This window comes from Alligator mississippiensis, chromosome 8 (genome assembly GCF_030867095.1).
Source record: "Alligator mississippiensis isolate rAllMis1 chromosome 8, rAllMis1, whole genome shotgun sequence".
In the NCBI taxonomy this organism is placed as follows: Eukaryota; Metazoa; Chordata; order Crocodylia; family Alligatoridae; genus Alligator; species Alligator mississippiensis.
The window spans coordinates 42,739,096-42,766,741 of NC_081831.1; the positions used below are offsets into that span (position 1 = coordinate 42,739,096).

At 49.6% G+C, this 27,646-nt stretch overlaps 1 protein-coding gene across 4 annotated transcripts; it reads right to left on the bottom strand.

The window, feature by feature from the left end:
- Nucleotides 1–333: 333 nt before the first annotated feature.
- On the bottom strand, nucleotides 334–24,760 carry ARL13A (ADP ribosylation factor like GTPase 13A). 4 transcript variants are annotated; one of them, XM_059732720.1, is made up of 10 exons: nucleotides 24,621–24,760; nucleotides 21,123–21,229; nucleotides 18,776–18,846; nucleotides 17,521–17,573; nucleotides 17,324–17,407; nucleotides 6,321–6,526; nucleotides 4,786–4,831; nucleotides 4,427–4,634; nucleotides 2,159–2,257; nucleotides 334–844 (listed from the first exon to the last, which is right to left on the bottom strand). In XM_059732720.1, exons 2-10 carry the CDS (start codon nucleotides 21,179–21,181, stop codon nucleotides 768–770), a joined length of 903 nt encoding a protein of 300 aa, XP_059588703.1. In that variant the 5' UTR covers nucleotides 21,182–21,229; nucleotides 24,621–24,760; the 3' UTR covers nucleotides 334–767. The 4 variants fall into 4 exon arrangements, with proteins under 4 accessions (XP_059588703.1, XP_006266076.1, XP_059588702.1 ...); XM_006266014.4 differs by adding an exon at nucleotides 10,059–10,164 and having other exon boundaries at nucleotides 17,324–17,573; nucleotides 24,621–24,758; XM_059732719.1 differs by lacking the exon at nucleotides 21,123–21,229 and adding an exon at nucleotides 10,059–10,164 and having other exon boundaries at nucleotides 17,324–17,573; nucleotides 24,621–24,758.
- Between the last annotated feature and the right edge of the window lie 2,886 nt (nucleotides 24,761–27,646).

The following is a 27,646-nucleotide window of genomic DNA, read 5'->3' on the forward strand; positions in this document are numbered from 1 at the left end:
GGGTCATTTGATAGTTTTTCGCTTTGTCTCTTGCTGTCTTGATTAATTTTGTTCTCAGCTTTTTGGTTTTGAGCTAAAAGGGTGCTCATTCATTTGCCCTTCCCTTTGGCTATAATTTATTAATTCTGAGATCACTCTGCAAGCAGGGTGTAAGCACGGGTCTCAGCTGGGCAGAGTCTGAGGCTCAGTGTAAGCGTGAGTCTCTCATGTGCTCAGCCCTCTTCTCTGGACCAGTGACCAAGAGGACTTGACTGGATCTTTCCTCACAGAGCCCCTCAGATCTGAGGCAGTTTTACAGACGGAATATAGACAAGAAAATTGGTCAGCTGCAAAAATGTTGCATTTCCTTTTTAATCAAAGCCACTTGTCTGCAGCCAGGTTGCTGAGTTGACTTTACAGAAGAACCATCAGCTTCTAGGCATGAATCCCAAATGCTCCCATGGTCCCCTGGAAGAAGACATGAGTCATTACATCTCAAAGGCTTGCTACCTGAGACTCCAACTGGATAATCCAGAATCCTTGGTGATTACTCAAGAGGTTTGGCAGTCAACCTGCCTTAGCTGATACTGGCTGGGCAGGCTCATGCTGGGGACTTTCTGGACACTGACCATGTGGGATTCACCTGGCTCTGAAGGGAGAGAGACATTGCACTTGGAGACAAAAATTTGGAACCTCAAACCAAGGATGGTGGGGTGCACAGCAATTTGCCCTCGCCTCAGTATGCCTAGAGGGATGGCACTCAGGCAGTCAGTGCAGGGGCACTCTGTTCAGGGGGTGACAGCAGCTAACTGCTTCCTCTGCTCTTGCCGCATTTTCAGAGCCAGCACTGCCCTTCGATATAAATCTGAGGAGAGAAAAAGAGAAAGCTAGATGTTCACACCTTAAAAAGGAAAGCTGTTCAATCCTGCAGCTCAGCAGGACAACAAATACTTCCCATGCTCTTCAGGCAGTAGTGACTGCAGGTTCACAGCACTATGCCTGGGCAATAGATAAATAGCCTCATCCGCAGCCCTTCGAATTTTGAGGCTGCCAGTGGAGGCTCCAGGGTGTGTCAAGAAAAAGGACAGACTCAGTGATTTTTTAGAGTGACCCTAGAGGCTCTGCGAAGATTCTCATTGACTTCAAGAGGCTTTAGATCAGGCCCTACAATAGCATAGGACTCCACTGGTAATGCTGAGTTCAGCCATAAGACTCTCCTTGTTTCCCAGGCAACAGGGAGCTATACATCTGTGGCCTCTATCAGCATCTTTTCCTATTCCTGTTTGAACAGAGCGGAAGCAGCACTTAGCTTTCTCTTCAGTGAGTGCAGCAGCATGGTACAGATAGGAATCTCATTCTTGCTGTTTGCGAGCAGCCTTGCCCATTGCCCTCTGCCACAGATTAGCTCTTAGAAAGGGTAGTTTCAAGTCTAGCAAGACAATGACTCAAATTGCTTAGTTGAAAGAGTCTGAGCTGCCCATCTGAACCAAAGCAATCTCCAAAACACTCTCAAAGGCATACACCCCTCCCACCTTTAGAAAGAGCAAACTGTGTCAATAGTATACTTCACTCAACATATACAAAACCATCAGTCTCATTCACCAGAACCAAAGAGCAAAATGAGATGTCTGCCTGGAGAAGTTCTTTGGTGGAATCAAGTCACTTACCTGGTGCAAACAGTGGAAATGTACTTTTGCAAATACATCTTTCATATGAGCTGGGAAGGACAACTGTCAGGCAGCTCTAAGTTTGAACTGCTCTTCCTTCTGCCAAGGCTGTCCCCAAACCCTAGATCTCTTCAGCCTCACTCTTAAGCTCTCCTTGGTCTCCAATATCCACCTAGGTAACTATAATTAGCCAATGTACAGTATTTCCAAACTACACACTGAGCTGCAAAAAAACATTTGAGCAAATGCTCAATACACCCCAGACATAAAGACCCATCTCATTCCCCACACAATACAGACTGCAAGAGCAGCGGGGAGAACTGAATGTAGACGCACAGAACTGTTCCTAAGCAGTTTGAAAGCAACCTGCAAGGGGAGTAGGATGGATCTTAACACTTCATGACCCTTTCTGACAAAGGCCAGTGCAGTCTGAAACTCTCCCACTCCTTGCAGTAATATGAGCTGCAGGACCTGGCCTGCAACCTCTTTAATGGCACCTGGAAAATACTGACCAAATGTACTGGAGATGTCTTCAGTCCATGGCTCCAATGATGACTGTTGGGACTTGATTTTATTTTTAATTTTCTTCTTTTTCTTCTTTGTGCTCTTCCCTGGATATAAAAGGAAATAAAATGAGATTGGATGTTTAGACATTAATGGATTTTTTTTGTCACTGAACTACCTGGGAAATCTCTCATGTCTGAGGACGTTATAATCCCCCTGTTTGTTCTCAAAGTGACACCTGCAAAACTAGTCAGCAAAATATTCCTTTCTTCTTCCCACCACCTCTACTGTACTTCTCCAATTAAATGCTCCAAATAACAGTTTGATTTTAAAGTAAAGCCCAGGGGTGATGCGAAGGGGATGCACATGGGTGCACCCCCTGAGCATGGTGGTGCACCCCCTACAAAAAGGTCACCGCTCGCCACCCTGCCAATGACATCGCCGGTGGCGTCTGTGGGTGGTCTGCAATCCCCACTGGCCGCTGCCGACGCTGCTGGCGGTGGCTGCAGGTGGTTGCCAACCCTTGGTCAGCACACCCCCCCCGGGGCCGCCAACAGCGCTGGTGGCATCTCCGGGAGCTCCCCTGCTTACTGCCGCTCCCGCTGCCGTGCTCCCACCGCCACCACGCCCCCCAGCTGCTAGGGGTACACGTCATTCATGGTAAAGCCTCTGAGAATTGCACTGAGTGAATTTCAAGTTCTTGCTGTGTCCAAAATTCACTCCTTGTAGCTGCTGTGCCCAATGGTCCTGACTTAACTGCAGTTGTGTGAAGGGTGTATCTACATGTGCAATTAACACATAGTAATAGCCTCTGGTGCAGTTTGTGCCAGAGTTTATTGCTCCTAGGCACAGCATTTACATGTGCACCCAGGACTGCAGCATGCTGAGCTGTGGCGTAGCAGCCCTGGCTGGCAGGAGGCCCAGGGAGTCAATCTGCCAGCTAGGAGCTGCTCCACCCAGGCTCAACGTGCTGCAGCGGGGCTGGCTGGGGCTCGAAGGTGCTATGGTATGGGTCTAGCCAGTAGGCAGCCCCTGCACTGTAGCACCTTCATGCCCCAACCAGCCCCAGTCACCATCTACACATGCATTTCAGCGCACTAAACTCTGCTGTAGCATAGTATTTACTGTGCCCCAATAGGGTGGACATGTAGATGGTGATGCTTTACTGCAGAGTTAATTAGTCAAATTACAGTAAAGCACACATGTAGATGCACCTCAAACTACGGCCAAATTTAATTGATGTCTCTATAGAGCAGAGCTAGTCCTACCATAAATCTTAATCTTCAAGAGTTCACAAAACACCCTAGAAAGATGTCATGTAGTTCAAAGTGAGGTTATTATTTTCAGGCTTGTGTTTTATAAATACTCCTAACAGAAAGTGCACTGAGGTTATTGATCTAATTTATTACCTCACACATCTACATCAAACTCTACAGTAGGAGTATTCCCTACATTTTCAAACTTAGCCCATGCTCCAAAACATTATTTAATCAAAAGGAAAAGTACCTCTCCCCAAGACAGCAACCCCTACCGTAAGGGTACATGGAGTGGATGGTAGTATAAGTAACTACTCCCTTTTGAAACAAAGATGAGGTGTCTGCAGCCACCTAGATAAGTGGTGCCCACCTGATCCTGTGACTAACCATGTAGTGAAAGTTCTTGTGGGTTAGAAGGTCTTGTAACCCCTGAGTGGGTTCAGGGTGTGATGACACTCACCAGAAGAGAACTGGCCCTTCATGTGGGTTACATGGACCAGATGTGCAGGGTACAGGCCTGGCACTGCAGCACTCACTTCAGGTTTACTTAAAGATTCAAGTCCCAGAGACCCTCAGTACTCCTTAGGTACTACAGTGGTCTTTATTGCAGTGTACTAGTGGCTGCAGCACAAGGACTTCCCAACTTCTATTCTCAAGGGAGTGAAGAACAGGCAACACTGCAGGTTATGGAAGACAACAGGCTTACCACGTGCCCCAGCAGACTTGGTGGAAATCTCAATCTCAGGTGAGAAGTGGGGGATCAGGTCATCATCACACCCATTGAAAATCAATGTCCTGGGGAAGGTCTGGATGCCCTCCTAGATGGGAGCACCTGGGTAGAGTCCTGCAGGTGGTTCTTAACTTGGTTATAAACCACTTCACAATAACCTTGGCAGGTGAGGGCTAGGTAACAGCTGAGCTTTCCCACAATTCTCACAGGCAGGGCAAGGGGAGGGAGACAACTGCCTATCTGTGGAGTTAGCACCTCCTTCCCAGCTGCCACCTGCCCCTCAATGTTACCTGCGAAGGGAGGAGCTGTCTCTTGGGAGGATGGATTCTCTTGTCCAACTCTGTTGCTGTGGAGAAGCCCAATTCCAGCACTTGCCCTGTTTTCTCCTGCCTCCAGTTTCCCTTCCTCTTCCTCAGTCGTGCTCCTGGACTGCACTAATCCTTTCTTCTTTACCTTCACCTTTACCTTCTTCTTCTTGATTACTTTTGTGCCTTCCTCCTTTTGGGCCAAGAAGAGGTGGAGAAAAGTCCATGACCTTGTCAGCAGGGGTGCTTAGAGGGGTAGCAACAGGTAGGGAAAGGTTTCAGCAGAGACAGACTACTTGACTGAGGACATTCTGGATGGGCTGTAGAAGCTTGTATTCCCCTACCTTGGCACGTCCTCCTTGTGAACTCTCTCTCTTGGTCAGCATTTCCCTACAAGGCAGTGAGGCATAACAAGAAATGACAAAAAATTCAAAACAAAACCTAGCTCTGGGAGAGTTCTCCCACCAGAGCTCTTAGCAGCAGTATCCCCGCAACCCTGGACTTTTGGATGCTCCTCTGTGGCAAGGAAGAAGATACTGCTAAATATGTGCATTCTGAGAACAAGTGGGGATGTTTCTGAAACAGGCCACAGGTGATATTCTGTCTCCAGGGCCTGCTCCCTATGGAGAGAACAGCATTTGGACCAGCTGAGGAGGGGAAGGCTTAGAGCAGTGGTTCTCAATCTCATTAGACTCGAGGCACATCTAGTCAGACTAAAGGCACTGTTCATTAGAGTCAAGGTATCCCTCAGTAAATTCCAGCTCTTGGTTTTAATATTTTTTTAACTAGAGAAAATATTAGAGCAATTCTTCTGTTACAAAGACCTGTGAAAGCCCGCAGAGCAGGTCAGAATGTTTGTGACACTATGGATTCCTATTTTAAATCTCTGGGTTTATTCTGTAAATCAAGCTTATGCATCTAACAGTGCTAACAAAGAGTGGCACCCCACAGCATCCTTGAAAAGATCTCAAGGCACCTAGGGTGCCATGGCAGTCTTGTTAAGAATTACTGGCTTAGACACCCAGATAGTGTGCAAGGCTCTCCTCATTCTGTAGCATCCCCTAGGCCAGTCAACCAGGGAAGCCTAACCCAGGCTATGCTATCTGTGGCAGCAGAGAGCTCATGTAGTGCTGAGGCTACCACTCTGTAGGTTCTCCCCATTCGTTGAATGGCAGCCATCCCCTCCCCCTCTCTCCAAACACACTGAAAGATTAATTCAGGGGGTCTTTGGCTTTGGTCTGGGCTCTGAGATGGGTCTTTGTTGGTTCTGAAACCTACCCGACACCCAAATAGCAAAGCAGTTCCCTGTGCTCACATGCTCCCCTGCCACACCAGTGTTCACCATGACAGCTAAAATGGCTGCCTTTCCCATCCTCCCATTTTTGAGAACAGCTGCTCTCTCTTGGGCAGGTCACACTGGGTTTCAGGGCTCCTGAAACCAGAGAACCTGCCATGAGAGGGAAGCTTGCAGCTAACTCTGAAGTCCTTTGAAATGGCCACTGTTACTGCATGTGGCACAGACTCACTCTGCCTCTAGCCCGGAGGGAGCAGCACAGGCCTGGCACAACTCTTTTCAGCTGTGATTTAGTGTCTCCTCTGGCCTCAGTTCCCTCCTATCTGTAAACAGGTTTGACCCTGGTGGAAACAGATTAGGGTCAAACAGGTTTGACCCTAATCTGCCTCAGTTTAGGAGCAGTAAACAACCTTCTGCTTCAACCAAGTTACACCTATCTTACACCAGAATGAGAACAATACTCCTTGCCCTTGGGGCTTTCCTGGGCATTACTGTCTCCCTGCCCTGATCTGGAATGAAAATGCTGCTCCTGTTGGATGATAGTCTGGGCAATGGCTCAAAATATTAATGCTTTGTAGAGCAAACCTCTCTTCCTGGGCTTGACTGTGGGCCCGTTCTGTCTTCCTTGGAGCCTCCTGCTTGCGGGGGCTCCGCTGCTCAGGGAAGTCTGCTTGTACCCGGGTGGACAGTAAGTTGTAGTTGACTGCAATGGTCTGCAGAATCCAGTGCAGCCCCTGCAGGGTGGCCCGGTACTGGCTTTTATGAAGATTCCTGGTTGTTGAACATGGCTCCTGTGGGACACAAAGAGAGGAGAATGCTTGGGTCAGTGTCTGCAGCTGCAACACAATGGCAAGGCAGTGAGGAAAACATCTGCACACAACAGCTGGATGTTGGGTATCTCCTCACACAGCTACATCAGCACCTGACTTCCTGCATAACATTGCCATACTACAACTTCCAGCCAAGCTCTCACTGCCTCACCCCTTACTGACTGCAACCTCTTCCCACTCCAGCCTGGACAAGTGCAGATATCCCTTTCTTGTCTATGCAGCTGCTGCTGCAGAGGTCAGTTCCTGACTCACTGCACTGATTGCTCACCCCTCTGTTGGTTCCAACTCCTCTATCATGCCACACAAAACCTGCTTGTCTCTTCTTTCAAGTTGCTTTCTGGCCTGTCGCATCCCTGCTCTCAGTTCTCATTTGCTATCAGGGATGTGGACTCCCAGTGAAACCAGACTCCAAAGCCCACTTCTAAAGCTTGCAAACAACTGCTTGCTTTCTTCCATGCTGCCTCTGCATCAGGGATGCTGAGCAGGCAGACCAGCCTGGGCCCAGTGCTGCCAGGGACACTGCACAGACAGGCAGCCTGGACCAAGTACTGCAGCAAGACCCAGCTAATTTGCCTCAGTTTAGGAGCAGTAAGCATCCTGATTGGCTGCTGGGAGCACCACTTATCCATCTGGCACTAGCTAGGGACCTGGGTCTGCAGGACTGTCAACAGTTTTGCTGTGGCAAGCCTCCTGCATCCTGATTCTGGTTCTCATCTTATTTCTGGACTTTGGCTCTGGATTTTTCTGTAGGTCTGTTTCTTGACTCCTGGTTTGGCTCTGGTTTTGGATTTTGCCCCATGGACTGCCCCTGTAACAGGTAGCTTATGGCTCCTGTTACTTACAGAGGAAAAGTATGGGCAAATGGAGCCCAGAAAGATAAAAAGGCAGCTAGCTGTAAAGGGATAGGCAGCCAGAGCTCATAAATGAGAAGTGCCTATTGCTAAGCTAGTTGAACAGCAATACCACAAGTAACCAGCGTGAGGAGCAAGAAGCCTAATGCAGTGCTAGCAGATTCCTGGCGGTAGTACAAGGCAGTCTTGTGTGGCAGACAAGGCAAGGCTACAACTGCTAGGTCCACAGGCTACCTGGAAGACCAGTAAGCAAAGCTTGTTAGAGAAACCTGCAAACAGCTCAGGGAGTGAGCAAAAGGGGGCAGGGCAAGCGGTAGTATAGCCATCCACAAAGGGTGGTGATGAGGGTCAGGGACCCACAGCCCAGGACGGGCAAAGAAGGGGCTAACAAGAACCCAACACTCAGAGGGGGGCAGAAAAGGAGCTAGAGAGAGCCCAGCACCCAAAGAAGGGCAGAGCTGGGCTAGAGAAAGCCTGGCCCCAGGAGGGGTGGAGCTTGGCTAGAGACTGAAAAGGAGGCCCACCTAGGAGGAAAGACTGATTGATTGAGAACAGTGAGATCTGAGAAGGATCCGCAAGTAAAGAGGACAGGTTACGATTGCCCTAAGACCCTTAGGCAGCCTCTCTTTCCAAGTTTGTTAATAAAATCAAGGTATGGCAGACAAGAGCAAAGGGAGGGTACCTTAGAGATACAGTGCAGCAGGAGCTGAGTTACCATCAGGGGTTGTGATGGTTGCCCCTAGGGCACAGGTCCTGTTACAGCCCCCCAGATTGGTACTCATTTGACCCCCCAATTCTGACACTAGACTGTGTCATGGACTCTGCTTCTGGATCTCTCCCTGGCTGTGGTATGTGGCTCCCACCCTCTGACCTAGACCCAGACCCTGCTTTCCCTTGGTGACCTAACCATTAGGCAAGACTGCCTATGCCCTGGTCCCTTACACTCTGCTGCCTACAAGGAGTTCTCTGGAAACATCTGCAAAGCTGTCACTCTACCATCCCTCAAAACTTTCCTAGGCCATGAAACCTACAAAAACCATGGCAACAGGGAAGGTGCTGGTGTGTTGACTCCACTGGTAACCAACACTGACCCCTGGGCCCTTCTGTTTGTCTTTTCTCTTAGACTGCAAACACTCCACAGAGAGGGACCATCCTTTTGTTCTGTTTGTGGAGCATGTAGCAGTAACAGGGAGTGATTACTGACCTTGGCTGTGAGGAATTACTGTAATAACTAGCCAATTGCCTGTAAAGAATGACAGGGGTGGGGGGAGTGGGCGGGGATGGATCCCCGCCCGCCCGTCTGGGCCTGCTCCCCCTTCCCTCCTGCTGCTTGGGGTCTGCACCCCCACCCCACATTGGACCTAGGACTGCTCCCTATCCCCTCCCCCGTGTTAGGCTCAGGCCCACTTCCCCGCCACATTACCTGCAGGGAGCCCTGCTGGCCTCGCCCCACCCCCCTTTCACCCTGTGTCCCCACCATCATGGCAGGGGGCTGCCTTCTGTACGAATGCTTCTTCACACTCTGATTGGCTGTTTGTCAGCCAGAGTGTGACTAAAGTGTTACGGACAGACAGACTTAGGCTTTTATAATATTAGAATCATCCACACTGTGCACTCTTGAGCAGGTCTAGTAGAGGGCAGCAGTGACAAACACATACACAGCCATCCAATCTACCAGCCTGTTTTGCAAGGATTTTCGTAGATTTTGTAGACATAAAGGTTGGAAGGGACCTCGTGAGATCATGGGGTCCAGCCCCCTGCCCAAGGGGCAGAAAGTCAGCTGGGGTCAGATCACCCAAGCAAGATAAGCATCAAAGCATTTCTTAAAGGTATCCAGAGTAGGTGCTTGCACCACTTCTGGGGTAAGACTATTGCAGACACTGGAGAGTCTGATGGTAAAAGTTTTTCCTTGCGTCCAGTCTAAAATGATCTTCCAGCAGTTTGTGACCGTTAGACCTCATCATCCCTTGCGGTGCCCTGGTGAACAGATGTTCTCCCAGTTCCTGATGCACACCCCTTATATATTTCTAGGCTGCCACCAAGTCCCCCCTGAGCCTTCACTTCTCCAGGCTGAAGAGTCCCATGTCCCTCAGCTTCTCCTCATAAGGCCTGTTCTCTTGCCCTCTAATCATGCCCATGACTCTCCTTTGGACTCTCTCAAGCTTCTCCACATCCTTTCTAAAGGGCAGAGCCCAGAATTGGATGCAGTACTCCAGCTGCGGCCTCACCAAGGCTGAGTACAGCAGGAGGATGACTTATTGGGTCTTACTGGAGATGCATCAGTAGATGCAAGCCAGAGTTTTATTTGCTTTTCTTGGATAGAAGGGGATTTTTGTCTCACTTTTATTGGGCCAAATATTTCAAAGCAGCTGCCTATTATATGCAGTGATGAGACACTAGAGATTGAGTATGATTATTATTTCCTGTCAAACAGCATGAGAAAGTCTCCGAGCTGCAATACTAAGGGAGTGGGGATGGGGAGGGGAGGCAAAACACATTAAGTTACCCAAGATTTGTTGCTTCTGTATTTGCCACATTCATGCCCCTGCACTGTCTTGGGATCTTTCAGGTATGGGCTTACTGGAGGTGCTGATGCAATGGAAGCAACTACTTCATACTGGGCAGGCTCATCTCATACTTACAATGCGACACAGAGACTTGTTTTCATTCACAAGCTTCTCCAGGGACAGGCACTCGATCAGCTCACATGGGAGGAGAGCATCTACCTTGTCTTGCTTATTTGCCAGCCTGGGATCAGCAATGCAGAAATAAGAATGAGACCTCCATGGCCAACAGAGCTCCTACAAGAGCTAAATGCTGCTGTCCTGCTCTCTAAAGGGTGGGTCATAGGTATGGATCATTGCTAAGAAGAGCGGATCAGGTTAGGCTGCCGTGGTATTGTGTCCCTGGTTTGTTCAGAGGCAACATGGCATGCATGCCCATGGTCTGAGAACTTGGAGGTTTACAAGAATCCACAGCTCTCCACTGTAGGGCGCACTCTGTCCCAGGAAAGAGGAAAAAGGAGAAGGGACAGAAGAAGGGAATTCTTTTGTTTTCACTCAGGGCTCATATCACCTACACTGAGTTCCTAATGATCTCAGAAAGGCCCAACCCAAGGGGACCATCCTGTCTCTGATGAGAGAGTAATTCATCTCCATGCGCATTCAGGTCCTGGGCTCCCTGCATCCATGTGGTTTCAGCACAGGCGGATTAACACATGGGCCAGCTGGGCCAGGGCCCAGGGCCCCTGGATGCCTCAAGGGCAGGCACAGGGGGGACGGGGGACAGCTTGGCGAGGACGAAACCAGTGGCCAGACTGGGCTGGGCCAGGTGTGCATGATGAGGCAGGGTATGGGTGCTGGGTACTAGGTGGGGTGTGGGGCATGACCATGCTGGAGCTAAGGAAGTGGCCAGAGCTGCCGGTGGCAGGGAGTGGAGATGGGTGCAGTGCGTGGCCAGGACCTGCCAGTGATGGAACAGCACCAGTGCAGCCAGGTCCCAGCCTGGGCTGGCTGTGATCCTGTGCATTCACTGGGTGCTGCAGCAGCTGGACTACACCATGGCAGGGCAAGGGGCCACCCCTGGAGCTCAGTCCATGCCGCATGTGCCCAGTGGGCAGTGGCTTCACACCCTCGGCACTGCCCAGCTAAAGGGCAGTGTTGTGTGGGGTCCTGCATGCCTGGGACCAGGCTGTGGCTCCAGTGCGGACCCGCAGGTGGCTGAGGCTCCTGCCCCTGGCCTTGGGGGCAGTGTGTCCTGCTCTGGCCGCTGCTCCCATTTCACTAGCCGAAGACAGAGCCCGTGGCTCCAGGGCAGGGCAAGGGTCAGGGGGGTGCCCAGGCCCAGGACCCTAATGAAACTTAATCTGCCACAGCAGGATCCCCATGAGGATAGTTTTTCTAAGAGGTTAGTTTATAGACATTTCATAGATTTCATAGACATTATGGTTGGAAGGGACCTCGTAAGGTCATCGGGTCCAGCCCCCTGCCCAAGAGGCAGGAAGTCATGAAGGGTCAAAGCATCCCAGCAAGATAAGCGTCCAAATGTTTCTTGAAAGTGTCCAGAGTAGTTGCTTGCACCACCTCTGGGGGGAGTCTGTTCCAGGCCTTGAGGGCACAAACAGTGAAGAAGTTTTTCCTTATGTCCAGCCTAAAACAGTCTTGCAGGAGTTTGTGACTGTTGGACCTTGTCGTCCCCTGGGGTGCTCTGGTGAACAGGTGTTCCCCCAGATTCTGATGCACACCCTTTATGTACTTATAGGCTGCCACCAAGTCACCCCTGAGCCTGCACTTCTCCAGGCTGAAGAGTCTCATGGCTTGCAGCCTCTCTTCATAAAGCCTGTTCTCTTGCCCTCTGATCATGCACGTGGCTCTCCTCTGAACTCTTTCAAGCTTCTCCACATGCTTCTAAATTGTTGAGCCTAGAACTGGATGCAGTATTCCAGCTGCAGCCTCACCAAGGCCAAGTACAGAGCAAGGATGACATGCAAGTAGATGCAAGCCAGAGTTTTGTTCACTTTGCCAGACACAGTATCACTAGTGGTTCATGATCTTCTTCTGGTCAATCACAACCCCCAAGTTTTTTTTGGTCATGGTGCTAGTGAGTGTAGCATTGCCGAGCCTATAAGTGTGATTTTTTACAATCACCTTGCTTTTCTCCATATTGAATGCCATAAGGTTTTCATCTGCCCACCTTGCAAACCTATCGAGTTTGGCCTAGATCACCAGCGTATCCTCAAGTGTGGACACTCTTCCCCAAAGTTTGGTGTCGTCAGCGAACTTAGCCAATGCGCTTTTGACACCAGTGTCCAGATCATTTACGAAGATATTAAAGAGTATAGGTCCGAGAACAGAGCCTTGGGGGATGCCACTAGTCACCGAGTGCCATGTTCAGTTCCATCAACTACCACTCTCTGAGTCCAACCTTGGAGCCAGCTCCCCAGCCATCAGACTATGCAGTAGTTGAGGCCGCAGTTGCCCAATTTGTCCATGAGGATATCATGGGACAACAGGTCAAAGGCTTTATTTAAATCCAAATATATGATATGAACCTCTTCCCTTTTCTCCAGGGGATACATCACCTAGTCATAGAAGGAAATGAAATTGGTCAGGCAAGACCTACCTGCAACAAACCTGAATGTTGCCTTCTGGTAGCCTGTCAAGAATGGTTTCTTTGATAATTTTTTCCAAAATCTTCCCAGGGACTGAGGTCAAACTGATTGGCCTGTAGTTTCCCAGGTCTTCTTTCCTCTCTTTCTTGAAGATGGGCACCACATTGGCCCTTTTCTAATCTTCAGGTATTTTGCACGAGCACCACGAGTTCTCGAATATCCTTGCCAGTGGCCACACTATGATGTCTGCCGGCTCCTTTGACACTCTTGGATGCAATCTATCCAGACCAGCTGATTTGTTGGGGTCTAGCCTCTCAAGATGCTCCCTCACAAGATCCATGCCAATGGTGGGCATATATTCCTCACCCTTATCATCCTGCATCACGTTAGGCAGGGTGGTACCTTTGGGCTGGTGGAAAACCAATGCAAAGTCATCATTAAGCAGACTGGCTTTTTCCTGGGTGTTGGTAGTCAGCTGCCCCAGCTGGTATAGCAGGGTTCCAATGCTGCCCTTGTTTTTCTTTGGACTCCCCACATATCTGAAGAAGGACTTTTTATTGTCCTTGATTCGTGTACCCAGCTGGAGTTCAGTTGTGGTGTTGGCTTCCCTAGTTTGCTCCCTGCAGGTGAGGAACAACGCAGAATACTCCTCCTTAGTGGTGTTTCCTGTCTTCCATCCTTTATAAGTCTCTCTTGTTAGATGTAGGAGGTCCTAAATTCCTTGTTGAGTCAAGGGGGTTGTTTAGCCCTTTTACCACCTTTCCTATGGGTTGGGATGGACTTCCCTTGTGCTTCTAGGATCGCTTCCTTAAGGAGCAACCACTCATCATGAACTCCCCTCCCTGTGAAATCATGGCCTCTCAGGGCTTCAAGAACATGCCTCCTGAGTTTATGAAAGTCAGCTTTCCTAAAGTGGAGGACTACTGCATTGCTGCCTGACTTGCCAGCTTTGAGTTGGATAGTAAAAGTGATCAACTTGTGGTCACGGTCAGCCAGCTTCCCTTCAATTCTTAGGTCACTGATTAGATCATCCCCTTTGGCCAGTACCAGGTCCAGCAGCACCTTACCTCTTGTTGGCTCATAAAATTCTGGGAACAGGTAGAGCTTATCCATGCATATAAGGAAGCTTTGAGACTGAGTGTTCTTCCCATGAGATGTCTGGGTAGTTGAAGTCTCCTATGCGAACCATGTACCAAGAGCGGGCAGCCTCAGCCAGTTCCCTGGTAAATTCTTGGTCAAGCTCTTGCTCCTGGTTTGCAGGTCTGTAATAGACTCCTACCATTGTATCCCTTTCACTACATTCCCTTCATATTCTAACCCAAAGTGTCTCCAGTCATCCTCCTTGGGTACCAATCTCAGTGTAACCCGGGCGGTACTCCAACCCGGGAGAGGTACCCCCTCTCCAACTGAAGGGATCAAAGCAGGTGCACAAGCTCTGTGGGAGGTGTAGGGACTCTCCTCCCCCTATAGAGCCGAGCCAGACCACCAATGGGGACTTAACCATATACCTTTTAATGAGGGAACAATACTGGGAACATCAGGCATAATCAGGGGGTATAGTGAACACTACAATGCCCCAAGGGGGCAGGATTCAACAAAGGTTAGACACTTACAATCACTGACAAAAGACAGGGTTAACAAAGTATAAAACACAAACAGCAGAGCAAACAATACTGGTTGGTGAAATATAAAAAGGCACAAAATACAAAATGTCAAGTGACAAGGAAATATAGGGTCTAGGTACCTGGAGGGGGAGAAAGGGGGAAAGCACAATGGCCCCTTTCCACTGCAAGAAGATTTGCTTCTTGTTAGCTCATTCACCCAAAGTCACCCCAGCTGGGACTTAAACTCAGATTTCCCACATAGTAAGCAGAAATGCTGCCACATAGCCACCACTGGTAGCACTGCTCCAAGCTGCTAGGGGTCTTGACCTTCCCGGAGCCCTGGCCTCACGTCGAGCTGCCTGGCCTCTAATTGGAGGAGCTGGAAGCAGGGCTGGGAACCTCTCAGGTCGCTGCTCAGATCTTTGCTGGAGCTGGGAAGTCTCTCCTGCTGGCCACAGCCTCTCGTAGGGGATCCTGGAGCCCAGCAGGAAGCCTCTTCTGCCGGCTGCACGCCATGCTGCTGAGGGTCCAACTGCTGCCTGCAGGTCCCGCTCCTTCAGGCTCTTCTGGGGCAACTGCTCCCGCCCCGCTGGCTCGGCTCTTGCCAGCTCTTTGAAGCTCCTTCCTCATGATCCCTCGCTGGTCTCTCCTGAGTCAGCCGCGCTGCCCCTTTTATCCCCCTCCAGGTGACCCAAGGGCCAATCAGGGGACATGGAGGGTGAGTCTCTGGGGCCTGATTGTTGAGGCAAGGGAATCCCAAGTCCTCCAATCATCTTTTACCTCTTCAAAACCCCTGGGACAAATCATTACCAGATTGGTGAGGAAAGGGAATCCCAAGTCCACCAATCATCTTTTGCCCTTTCAAAACCCCTGGGCTAGGTCACTGCCAGCTAGCCCGTCACATCAGCTTGTAGGGATGTGTAGCTCTCCTTCACATAGAGAGCTATGCCCACACCTCTTTTTTCAGCATGATCTCTCCTGTACAGGGTATAGCCATTTATACCCGTAGTCCAGTCATAAAAGGAGTCCCACCAGGTCTCCATTATCCCTGTGAGATTGTAGTAATTTTTGTTTAGCATAAGGAACAGTTCCTCCTGTTTATTCCCCGAACTCCTAGCATTGGTGTACAGGCAAGTAAGTATGTCTTTCCCCTGGCGAGCTTAGTTTAAAGCCTGGTCAAGCAGGTCAGCCATTCTGGCTGAGAAGAGCTTCTTCCCCAGTGGAGTGAGGTGGAGGCTGTCTCTTCCCAACAGACCACTGCATCTCTCTATGAAGAGCGGACTGTGGTCATAGAAGCCAAAGCCTTCACAATGGCACCAGTGCCACAATCTTCTGTTAACTGCCTTGATTTGTCTCTCCCTGCTCAGCCCGTGACCTGTAACCAGAAGGATCAAGGAAAAAAAAACACCTGTACCCCCAACTCCCATAGCCCTGTAGCCACTCATGACCTGGCTGGGATTGCTCCAAGCCATGTCATTTGTGCCCACATGGATAAGGAGCAAAGGGTAGTGGTCAGGATACGTTTTGGGATCCTCTCAGCCACATCCTGGATATGGGCTCCTGGGAGGCAGTAGACCTCCCGGGCTAAGGGGCGGGGCCACAGATTGCTCCCTCTGTCCTCCTCAGGAGGGAGTCTCCCACAATGACCACTCTGTGTTTCATTTCTGTATGGTTGTGTTTCTGTGTGGTTGCATTTCTTCCTCACTTGCAGTAGCTGGCAGCTCTTCAGGCTCTACTGGTGCTGCAAGAGGTTTGTACCTGCTGCAGAGATCCGGGGGGGGGGTGACCCTGGTACAATGAGCCTTGGGGCTGGAGATAACCTTTGTCCAGCCCCCTGGCTGGACAGTATGGGAGTGCCTCTTAGCCTCCCTGGTCCTGGCAGGCAACCTAGGTCTTCCCTCTTCTTTCCTGGGGTGAAGGGCCTGGCAGTAGGAGTCAATCTCCTGTTTGTCATCCCTGATAGTACGCAGCCTCTGCACCAGTCTGGAGCTCCACTATCTGAGATTCCAGAGACTCCAATATGGAGCAAACCTCACAAGGGGAGATTGCAATGCTCCTGATCCCATGTGCCTGGAGTCATGGTAGGCAGCCCCCACAGCCAAGAGCCAGGGGCCCCATCTGAATGGAGGCCAGAACCCTGGGTTCTGTCTGGGGGGGAGGCCTTGGAAGTACCAGAGGGGAGGGATCCAGCCTCAGGGGGGAACCTTGGGGTGCAACGTGTCCCACCCACCATTGCACAGGTAGTAGTTTGGCTACTACTGTACCAACCGTTCCCTTGGGGCTTGCCGCCTATGGCCTCATGCCCCTCCTGCATGCCCTCCTGCACAAACTGCCATGCTAACTCGCGCGCTGGCCCAAGAGCGTGCCTGTTTGCATGTTCTGTTCGCAAGGCTCCGGTCACGTGGCTCTCTGGAGGGCTGGGTGAAGTAGGAGCCGAGGCGGGGGGGGGGCCTGACCTTCCTTGGCTCCTCTCAGCTGCCCCGCAGCTGTGCTAGCTCCTTCCCACTGCGGGTCTCGCTTACCTCCCCACTATGCTGGGGGTCATTGGGGGTCCGCTGAGGTCCTGATGGAGGTCCTGGGGGTCCCAGGGTCACAACAGGCTCCTGCCCGTGCATCTCGCTCTGGAGCCAGGGCCAAACTGCGGCTTCTGTCATTGGTGGGCTCTTTTAAACCCTGTGCGTGTGCAGTAGGGCCTGCTGCACCGTTCTTGAGGGGCTGGGGGGGGGGGGGTCGTCCCTTCCACACCGGAGAAGGGGACAGGTGAGTGCTTCCCCTGTCTCATGCACTGGGTGGCACCAGGCACGTGGCTCCCTGGGGGGCTGGGCAAAGTAGGAGGCGGGGGGGGGCATTACCCTCCTCAGCTCCTCTTAGCTGCCCCAAAGCTGTGCTAGCTCCTTCCCACTGCGGGCCCCGCTTACCTCCTGGCTATGCTGGGGGTTTTCGGGGGTCCGCTAGGATCCTGATAGGGGTCTTGGCGGTCCCAGGGCTCGTGGGGGTGCAACAGGCTTTCACCTGTGCAATCTATCTAGGATGGTTTGGATAGGGATGATCCTGCCTCAGGTAGGGGGCTGGCTTAAATGACCTATAGAGGTCCCTCCAGCCCTACTTCTCTATGATCCCCAACACTGCCCTGGGTTCCCACCTGGATATACAATAGCAAAGGCAGTTTAAATGCAGCAAAACTCAGCCTTACAATAAAAGGGGCTTCCCTGAAATCTTTGGGTGACTCAGAACGCGGGACAAGGTCCTCCTGACCTCTTCCATCCGTGCCACATCGCTGGAGTCCAGAACAAAGATAACCCCATGAGCATCACTGTAGTGATTGCGCCATGTGCCCCGGAACCGTGGCCCACCAGCCAGATCCACCAGGGAGACTTCAAACCTGTTCACCTTCAGTTCTGTCTGGTTTGGCTTCATTGTGGGGAGCAAGTCACAGGGGAGCACTGCAGGGAGAAAGGGAAAACACCTCACAATAACCAACGCTCATTGAGCATTGTCTCCAGGTATGGATTGTAGCAATACCCAGCTACCTTCCTGCTCTCATTTAAAGGGGACACAGTGGCCAGTTTGGTAAATACCAAGTGTACCATAATTACCCTGTCCAGGGGTGTTGTCTTATACCCAGGGCCTTATTTAATAGGGACTTAAAGTAGAGGGACGGCCAGTGGCTAAGGCCCTCAGCTGGGATTGCAACAGACACAGACATAGCTGCTCCCTCTGTGCCACAGAGGCTCTTTAGGCATGACCTTATTTCTTGTGTAATTGGTAACCTCGCTTGAGCCCCTCACACCATGTGGCAGTGGGAATAAATGAGAGAGAGAAGTGCATTACAGATTGTGAGATCCTCTGATACTATAGTAGTGGGGGCCATGCAAGTCCCTTAGACTCCCCCTGGCTATGTTTGTCTCACATCTATTTCCTGCCTTAGCATGGGGATTCAAGCAGTAAGTGGGTCTAGGTCAGTGTCAGGACTTTAGGTGCTCATTGCACCCTCCCCCAGCACCCAGATCTCTCCTAAAACCTGGGAGGTTCCACCAGGGGACATGTGAATATCTCTGTCCCAGTTGTGTGGCCCTGTTATCTGAGAACGGTCAAGTAACTGGGCAGGAATCCAGGACACTGGTACCTGCAGATATTCCAAGAGATCATATACCATGACTAAGCTGAGTGCTCAATGTGGGTGTCTAAGTCCAGTACCTATTAGGACTCCATTTGCCAGCATATCCCATATTCTTCTTAAACCTATGAGCCTATGTCCTGTGTAACCCAGTTACTGATGTTTGAGATGGCTTGGCACCAACGCCACATGGACAGTATGTTAGATAGGCTGAGACTGCATTCCCCAGGCTGGACTCAGACCACTTGCAGCACCTACATAATTATCTAAGAAAGAACCCAGCTATTCTGGCCCAAAGACACTGGTAGGATCTGACTTTGACTTCACAGGGTTGCTGTGGTGCTGCCTGATGTACAGCATAGAAAAGAATACCTGAAAGTACACAAAAATCACATGCCCTTAATCATGGCTAACGTTTTAAGTTGTCTGCAAAGAACAAGAGACTTGTTGCATTGAAGTGATCTAAGTGCCTCTAAGACCAACCGAAATACAGACCCCACCAGTGAATGGTAATGGCTGGTTCCTCACCTCTCAGTATTTCTGTCACCAGGGATGTTTTTCCTGCATTATCCAGGCCCACAATGAGGAGGGTCATTTTTCTGGTAAGGAAACAACAGTCAACATTAGCCTGAACTGTTCTTACAAGCAACAGGGCTGTACTGTCTGTAATGGTCTCAGACCTTTTAAAGAATAATTCCAATAACCCCTATGATTAGGCCTAAATCACTCCTGAAGTCATGGGGATTACAACAGGGAAGAATTTGGCCCTTTATGGATAAAGGACTAAAAGATGGCTCATCCAGGGTAGCACTAATGCAGAAAAGCCATTTCAGGTCATCTCCCAGAGAGGCCAGGATAGGATTGTGTCCAGCACTGGGTTTTCCAATACCTCACCCAGTCTGGCTCTACGGGGTCTTAAATGATAGACTCATAGAACTGGAAGGGACCTGTAAGATCATTAAGTCCGGTCCCCTGCTGCAGGCAGGAAGTTACTGGGCTCAGACAAGCTTGACAAGTGCTTGTCCAGCCTCATCTTGAATACCTCCAAGGAGGGTGACTGCATGAAGGGACTCCCGCTCAGCCACATAGGTGCATCTCTCAAGCATTATTCCCACAGATTAAAAAATTTCCAAGGGAGCTCTTGAGAACCATGGGCTCAGCTGCTAACACTGAAAAATTCCTTGAAGGAGGATACCTGGATTCATTGCAGGGCATCCCCCCACAGCCCTCCCTTCAAATCACTGTCTTCTAGGGACAAGCATCCAGTTCTCCCTAGCCAGGCATCTCGCGCAGCCACTGACATCTCTGCCAGGCGAGGAGCAGAATTTGTGCTGGTTTGTGAGTGGAAAAATCTTACTTGTGAGAATTTTACATTGATGTACATGTATGAACAAACAAGACAGGAGGTAAGGCAGAAGAGAAGCAGGCTCAAGTATTGTGCCTGGGCTGAGCAGTTTGAGCCTTGTCTGTCCCCATGTAGGAGAAATCAGTGGAGTTCAGGTATATTCTAAAAATAAGTCATTTTATTTACAGCAGGCCTAGAACAGGGGACCACAAACAGCATACATACAAAGGAAGCTCCTGATTCCCAGGCAACAGGAAATTCTACCTCAAGAATTGACCCGTTAGAGGCAATGGTAGAAAGCAAAGTCTCCTGTTGTTTCAAAAGTTCCCCCCAAAAACCTGCAAGAACAAAACAACACTATGGCAATTCATCAGAAACCAGGTAAGGAGCATATATTTGTGAAAGCCCCTTGCATACAGCTGTTACTCAAAGAAATGGGAGTAAACCGAGTAAAGGCTAAATAACAAAGAACTTTTCCTCATCCTGAAGTCTGTTAAAGTGGAGAACAGCATTACCTCTCCCTAGAGGAAGTGATGAAAACCTTATTGCTCTGTTGTTTAAGCCTAAATTAAACATAGTGCCGGAGAACAGAGTTGCTTGGAAAACCTTAAAGAGAACCAGTTTCCCGTGGAAAAGAGAGTGCCTTCAAAATCTACAGGCTTTCCCAACTCATGCCAATTTAACTGAAATTTTGGTGTGGACACAAATGGGAGGAAAACCTGCTTTGGTATTTTCAGAATGAAGAATTTCAAGGTTTTGCTTAGAAATTCCTTTTCATTTGGACTATTATCTAATATATTATTATGTAAGTATAAATTATACACTAGTATGATTGCGATATTATAATACAATAGATAATAATGCTAATAAAGAAGAAGGAACAAATGTCCAAGTATTCAAATATTTTGGGTTTTGTCCAATTAAAAGGTTTTCATCAATCCAAATATTTTTTTTCCTTCAAGGAGAATTTCTAAATGTTTAGATTGCCTTCTGACTGGAAACCAAGACAGGTACTAAGAACTGGAGGCCCTTTGTGTAATGGAATTTCTGGGCTCTGCCAAACTCTACCAGAGGATCTGCCACAGGGGGCAAGCCTTCCTTCCCCCCCAGGGCAGGTACCAGATGGAACCTTTGAAAATATTCCCCATTGAAATGAGCATTTAATAATTATTGTCTATAATATTGCATCACTGTATTGACGACTAAAATAAAAGGCCTGGAAACACTACCATGGGATGTCACACAGTGCTGTTTATTCACTCTGGGACAACACAGCCAGTCTTATAAGCTGGAGAAATAAATGGTGCTTTCTCTCAGGCATTAGACAGTAGAAGGAGAATTGCACAGGGTGAGCAACAGGGTACAGTTCCTCAAGGTGAAGGATGCAAAGCAATCCCTGTCATTAAAACACCCAAAGGAGCCAAGATCCTAACACTTCCTCCACAGGTACTCACCACTTAACTTCCAACACAAGGTTGACGCCAGTTACCACACAAAATGTCACAGAGCAACTGAGTCCTCATGATTTACCTGACTGGCTCCTGCAGCGTCTGCAGCCATGCCCAACAGTGAGAGAAGAGATGGAACATACTCCGTGAAGCCTGTGAAGAAAGGGGACTGCCTCTCGCCTTGAACACCTAGGAACACCAGAGATCATGAACAATACGTTCTCCTGCCTGCTCTGCTGGCTAGCACAGTGCCCAAGGAAGAAGGCCAGACAGCTGGCAAAAGGTTCACAGAAGATGGAGACAGACACCATAGTTGCACCTTGCTTCATCCTCCCAGCTTTTTCTTCTATCCATAAGACTGCAGTTAATTTTCCTCAATGTGGTTTTTCCAAACAGGCCAGGATTCCCCACTTCCTCACCACAAAGTGACTTCCAAGAAGGATTTTGGTAGCCTACAATCCCTTTCCTCCCCTTTGTAGAGATGTCAGGCTTAAATGCCAGGGTTACTCGCTCCTAAAATCCCTGATTCCAGCCACATGCTCCCAACATGCCTTCAGAGTTGGTCTGCAAGCTCTTTGGGGAAGGGATCACCTTTCTGTTCTGTGCTTCTACAGCACCACCTAGCACAACAGGGGATTGGTCCATGAGTGAAGCCTATAATCCTAATAATAATCAACACCACAAATTGGCCTAGTTTTGTAGGGTCCATTGGTTCAGAGCATCCTCAATGCTGGAACTTTTCTCTGAACCTTTTTCAAGTTCTCTGAACTTGACAGTTTCTGGCCACCACCCATTGGTGTTTCTACGTGAGAGGACCGGAAAGTCAGCGCGGCTGGTGGAAATCTATAATTGGGTTTAAGTGAATTTGATGCTCCCCCTTCCTCCTGCCCTTTTCTTTCTGACTCCTCTAGCAGAGGGCTGCAACCTTAGCTGAGGTTACTCAGCACTACCCCATTATGGAAAAGAGACAGGATGTCTAAAAGTAGAAGATAATGATCACAGCTACGAAAAATAGAACTAAAGCCACAAGGCTCCATTGGAGTATTATCAATGAACTGTCTGCATGCATCAGAACTACCAGGCAGCAGAAACAGCTAGCACCATGTTAATTGAGCTAGGTGCCAACCAGGGACCCAAAGCACCAGGACAACAACTGTACTAACTGCAATGAATATTTCACATGCTAGAGACTATTAACTATACTAATTTTAACAACAACTCCATTGCTGATCTATAAGACTTTATTTTTCTTTGCATAACTCAGAGATGCTGATAAGACAGGGGTGGGCAAAATATGGCCCACAGGCTGGATCCAGCCCGCTAAAGGATTTAATCCGGCCTGTGGTGGGTTCCTGGCCAGATGCAGAGGTCCTGTGCGTGCAATTGGTCTTGCTGCCTCTGGGTGTGCAGTAGTGCTGGAACAGTGCAGTGTCCAAACCCTGCTTCCCAGCAGCCCTGGCAGCAGCAGTGGCTCCCACTGCCCAGGCACCCCAGCCTGCCTGCCCTGCTCCCATTGCTGGGGGCATCAGATGAAGCGGGTGGATTGGGTCACCATGGAGACCAGCCTGGGACCTGTACAGGCAGTATGCGCTCAGCCAGGTGGATAGGATGGCACCACAGGTTGGTGGGAAGCAATATCACAGAGTGGGAGGGGCAGGCAAGGCCAGGGCCAGGGCTGGGATTGGGACTGGTATCATGGGGCAGGGACAGCATGGAGCCAGGACTGGGGACAGAGCCAAGATCCACTCCCTGTAGGTCCCTGTGATAGATGCTAGTTCTGCAGACAAGTGTACGCATGCTGAGAGCAGATTGTGGCTCTGGCCCAGGCCCCAGCCCTTCACTGTCACCACTCCACAATCCTTGCCCTGGCCCTGGCCCTGGCCACCTGTCCTGCTCCCCCATGCCACTCCTCGCCTGTCTCACAACCCTATCCCATCCTCCCAGCCTGCGCAGGTCCCAGACTGGTATCCATGGAGACCCTGAGGCTGGGAACACCATGACAGTGCAGGGCCAGGGCGTGGGGCAGAGCCACTAGGGAGTTTTGGTGAGCCGGGGGTGACCACCCATCCCTAATTGGGCGGGACAGTCCAGGAATGGGAACCTCAAGTCCTGGTCCCAGGCTGCATGACTGCAGGACAGCATTTGTTCCAGATTTGCAGTATTGTGCAGGGATCTGTAGGAAACAGCAGGTTTCCCCTTGCAGACTGGCAGTGTTTCATCCTGCAAGGGGCAGCCAGGAGCAGGAGGCAGAGGGTGTGTATGTGTGTACGGGAACAAAGCCAGGCAGCCTGGACAGCAGCTCCCTGCAGGTAAGTCTATGGGGGGGGGGGGCGATCAAGGACCCCATGGTGAGGGAGGGAGTGGGGTAGGAGCTGGGGGTGTTGTCCAGTCAGGGTGGTGCATGGGGCTGGAGTATGAAGTGGGACGGAGCCATGGGCATCTCATCCATTAGGCAGGGGCATGTGCCCCCCAAGATTTGTGCACAGAGTGGGGGCTGATGTGGGCTGCTCACTGCAGGCTCGGGGCTCCCTGTCCTTCTGCCCTGCCCTTGGGGGCCCCCATGCTGGCTGTGCCGCCATGGCAAGGTGCTGCCTGTCTGCCCGGCAGCAGCGGGGGCAACAGCGGCATGGTGTTGTGCCTCCGCTGCTGCTGGGTGGGCAGGGGGTGTGTGGCTGGATTTGGGCTCCTTGGGGAAGGGTAGCAGGGTGGGGAGCCTCAAGCCCTCAGTGGGCAGCCTGCATCTGTCCCTGCTCCGCTCGGCTCTGGTGCTGCAGCACCAGCAATGGCAGCGGGCGGGGGGATCTGGCTCACAACAGATCAGTGTAATTCCCTAAATGGTCCCCCAGCCCAAATAATTGTCCACCCCCCTGTGATAAGACATTCCTCCGTGGGAATACCTCTCTGAATGTTCACTGCACATGGGTGAAGCAGAGCAGGGCATCTTGCTTTCTCACTGTCCTGCTCTGATGAAGAATAACTCTTGTCACCACTAACCCGAGTTCCCCCTATCCTGCAAATCAACAGGCATGCGATTCTGGCACCCTTACACACATTGTGTAGCCCCTCCTCCACTGAGGCCTTGCAGAGCCACTCCTGGAGACTGGTACAACTCAGCAGTCTGAGTATAAGAATAGGCTTGTGGGGCCCTGTGTGCATGGGAAGAAAGACAAAAGCAGCTGGAGAAGTAACGGTCATTTTGCCACCCCTTTTCCAGTCTCATTTTGAGGAATGACATGCGTGTTCCCTCCCAAAAGGCCTGCAGCTGCTGCACTTCTACCCCTGACAGGCTGCTTCCCTAGACAACAGCCTGTTCCTATACAGAAAAACCAGCTCTGTTTCCACCTCAGCAAAGCAGAAGACCCAAGTCCAGAGCCACCATCTTTGCCCACCACCCTCTACCAAATTCCTTTTCAATGCTCTAAACAATGAGTATACCCTCCTAGCACTGACCACACAGGCCCGGAGAGCAAGAACAACCCTCCCAATGCTGTAGTGATAACTCCTGGCAACTAAAACTCAGCTCCAGCCAGAAAACAAGACCATTCCTCTCCTCTTAAAATTCCAATTCAGAGTCTCTTACCGGCTACATATGGTCGTCTAACGTCTCTTCCTTCCTGCAACATTTGGTTAAACCTAATCTGGATTTAAATTGTTCACTATTTGTGGCCTCTCTAATCCCAGGGGGACTCAGATCAAGAGATCTCTGCTTTCTGGGAAATGTAGTTCTGAAAGTGCTCTCTCTCGCTCGCTCTCTCTCTCTCTCCCTGAGTGGCTGACAAGGTTGGAAGGAGAGGGCACTACATTACCCATAAGGCAACGTCCATGAGCCGCGGAAAAAGCAGCCATCAGGCCTATCACTGCTTTTACATGGTTTGGAGAAAGGGAGCACTCTGATTGGCCATTTAGGTTTTCCAGGTGAATTAGTATCTTCTGTAACAAATCACTGCAGGGGTCACTCCATGGCCTAATCCTTGGATTGCTACTCATTTGCCTGTAGTACCTGCAAAAAGCAGCTCTCTCTCATGAGTTATAGAGAAGCCCTTCTTGTGTGAACCTTATTTCTCTACCAGTGCTTTTTAAACATAGTTAATAGTGAATGAATAAGAATCTGCCATCTCAAATAACATGTATACGGTGCATACTCAGCAATACCTACATTATTCACATTAGAAATAAAAATCAACCAGCCTGAAGCAAAGGACCTAGGAAAAGGGAAAATCCAGAAGCTCTCAGGCAAATACAAAGAAACAGTTCCCAGGTAATATCTACCATATTTCACAGTGTACAGGTCAAAACAGTGTATAAATCGAGGCCATTTTTCTGATCCAAAAATTTAGGAGTTTCATAGATCCAGTGTATAAGCAGACCTTTTTGGATTAGAAATATCGAATTGACTTACACTGGCCCCTGTATGCCCTCACTGCGAGCCAGGCACCTGGGAGATTGGGGGGGGGGGGGGGGGGGGGGGGGGGGAGGGGAGGGTGAACCTGTGCTGCAGTGGAGCTGGGCTTGGCACTCATCTCCTGCGAGAGGTGCTGCCTGGGCCATGCTAGTCAAGCGCCAAGCCCTTGCAGGGAATGGGGCTGCGCCAGCCCAGCACCACTCACAGGGGACAGGACCGGGCTTGGTGCTTGGCTGGCTCAGCCCAGACAGCACCGCTTGCCAGGGGATGGGGCCGGGCTCAGTGCCCACATGCTGTGCTTGGGCTGAGCCCAGACCCCAGGGCCTCCAGTGACAGGGATGCTGTCAGTAGGTGAAGAAAGTTGTATTGGGTTGAGTTGGGGCCAGGGTTCGGCAAGGGCTGGGGCTGGGATGGAATAGCACTGGGGTCAAAAGTATTGTCACAGTGTGTAAGTCAAGGTGGAAATTTAAAAGGTAAATATTTTGGCTCCAAACCTTGAGTTATACACTATGAAATACGGTAAATCAAAGATGTCAAAAAAAGCAAACTCCAACTACTGAGGGGACCTGGGGAGCAAGTCACCCTTGGAAGCAATGTTTTTTCTCAAAGCAATGGAAATCCACATGGGATAGGGTAAAATCAAGGTAAAAAGACTTTTTTATTAACAAGTCTTCTCAAACTTCCTCTGCTCAACATAGACACAAAGACCAAGACAGTACCTTAGAATCACCTCCCCTGCCTCTCTTGAAAGGATCATGCACCCCCCTCCCCCCTGCCCCTTACCTAATTAATTAATACAAACACAATCCCCCTATAAACAAAAGAAGACTGGAGATGCTAATTATGATACTAGCACTCCTGTGTAATAGTAGAATACATGTATCTTGATCCTTCCACCCTATTAGTCGGACTGTTTTCCCATATAGAGAGTGAATGTTACTTCTTGTACTTGTTGGCATAGCTGTGGCATCACTGGATGACTGCGCTTGGGTTGGTTGAAATGGCACCATGAACTGCTGCCAGACTTTGCTATGTACATTATGAATTATCATTGGTTCCTTCAGTTCTGTCTCTAGTACTTTGCACAAATGCAACAATTTCTGACCTTTCCACCTGTATGTGAATTCATGTTGGATCAGAAAAGTGCGTCTTTTGCCTGTCTTTTGCCTAGTGTCATACCTTTTAAATCTCAGGACACATTTTCTTCAGTACTGATATTTTCTTCTGTTTTGACATTACAGCCTTCTCTACAGTCAGCTCTATCTTTTCATTCCAAAAATCCTTGCTTGTCAAAGGAACTTGTTTTCATGTTGGACTTCTTTTCTTTCTTTTAAAAGATTCATTTCATTGCATCTCTGTTTCTCTCACTCTTTCTGCCAGTTTATTCAGTAATACTTATATGTGTAGTAGTATCATGCGCACCAGTTCCTCTGTGTCTTCCTCTTCTTTTGCATTTTGTTTTTCTACAAAGTTGGCAAAAGAAGATCTGACAGTAATTCCTTTTCTGGGCTTGCATTTCACTTTCAAATTCTACCTTTGTTTCTTTAGTTAAGATGATGCTCTGAAGTCTCGGCAGTGCAGAAGCTAGAGGTTTGTCAGAAGTATTCTCTGGGGATCTGTGATCTATGTCATTCCATACTGCATAATCTGTATGTACTGATGAAATTTCCAACATCCAGAGACAATGACAAATAATTCTTTCTCCATTTCAACATAATTTCACTGTGTTGGTGTCTGTACTCTTGATTTGTATGTCACTTAAACTCCTTCCTGCAACACTGCTGTTCCAATGGATGCGTGGGATGCAACTGTAATGCTATTCCCTTGTTTTCATCACAGTATTTTAGTTTTGGTTTGAGGCCTATGACATCTTTCATGCAGCCATCCCTCTACTGGTCCTTTTTGTCTCCTTTTATGTTCTTGCAGAGACATCCTATCCTACTATTACTCTTGCTAGGTAAACCACCATCCCTGGTATATATTACAGTTCTTTTAGGGAAAATAATCCTTTTCCTGGCCCTACTCTTTACTGGAATCAGGTCTGATGCCTCAGGTCCATTGCTAAAATTTGGCCAAATAACTTACTTTGTCTCCACTGATTGCACGTTACTGTGATTCAGTTTTCTGTAGCACTCTCTTCAACTTCTGAGTCATCCTACCAAGTATTAGGATGCCATAGATGTTTGACTTCAATGCATGTCAAT

Coding starts and splice junctions, on each gene's coding strand:
- ARL13A (XM_006266014.4), bottom strand. CDS start 21,181: ATGTTCCATCTCTTCTCTCACTGTTGGGCATGGCTGCAGACGCTGCAG. Junction 10,165..17,323: donor TCAGGGAAGCCCCTTTTATT/GTAAGGCTGAGT, acceptor TGCTGATCCCAG/GCTGGCAAATAAGCAAGACA. Junction 6,527..10,058: donor ACAAGTCTCTGTGTCGCATT/GTAAGTATGAGA, acceptor TGTGTCCCACAG/GAGCCATGTTCAACAACCAG.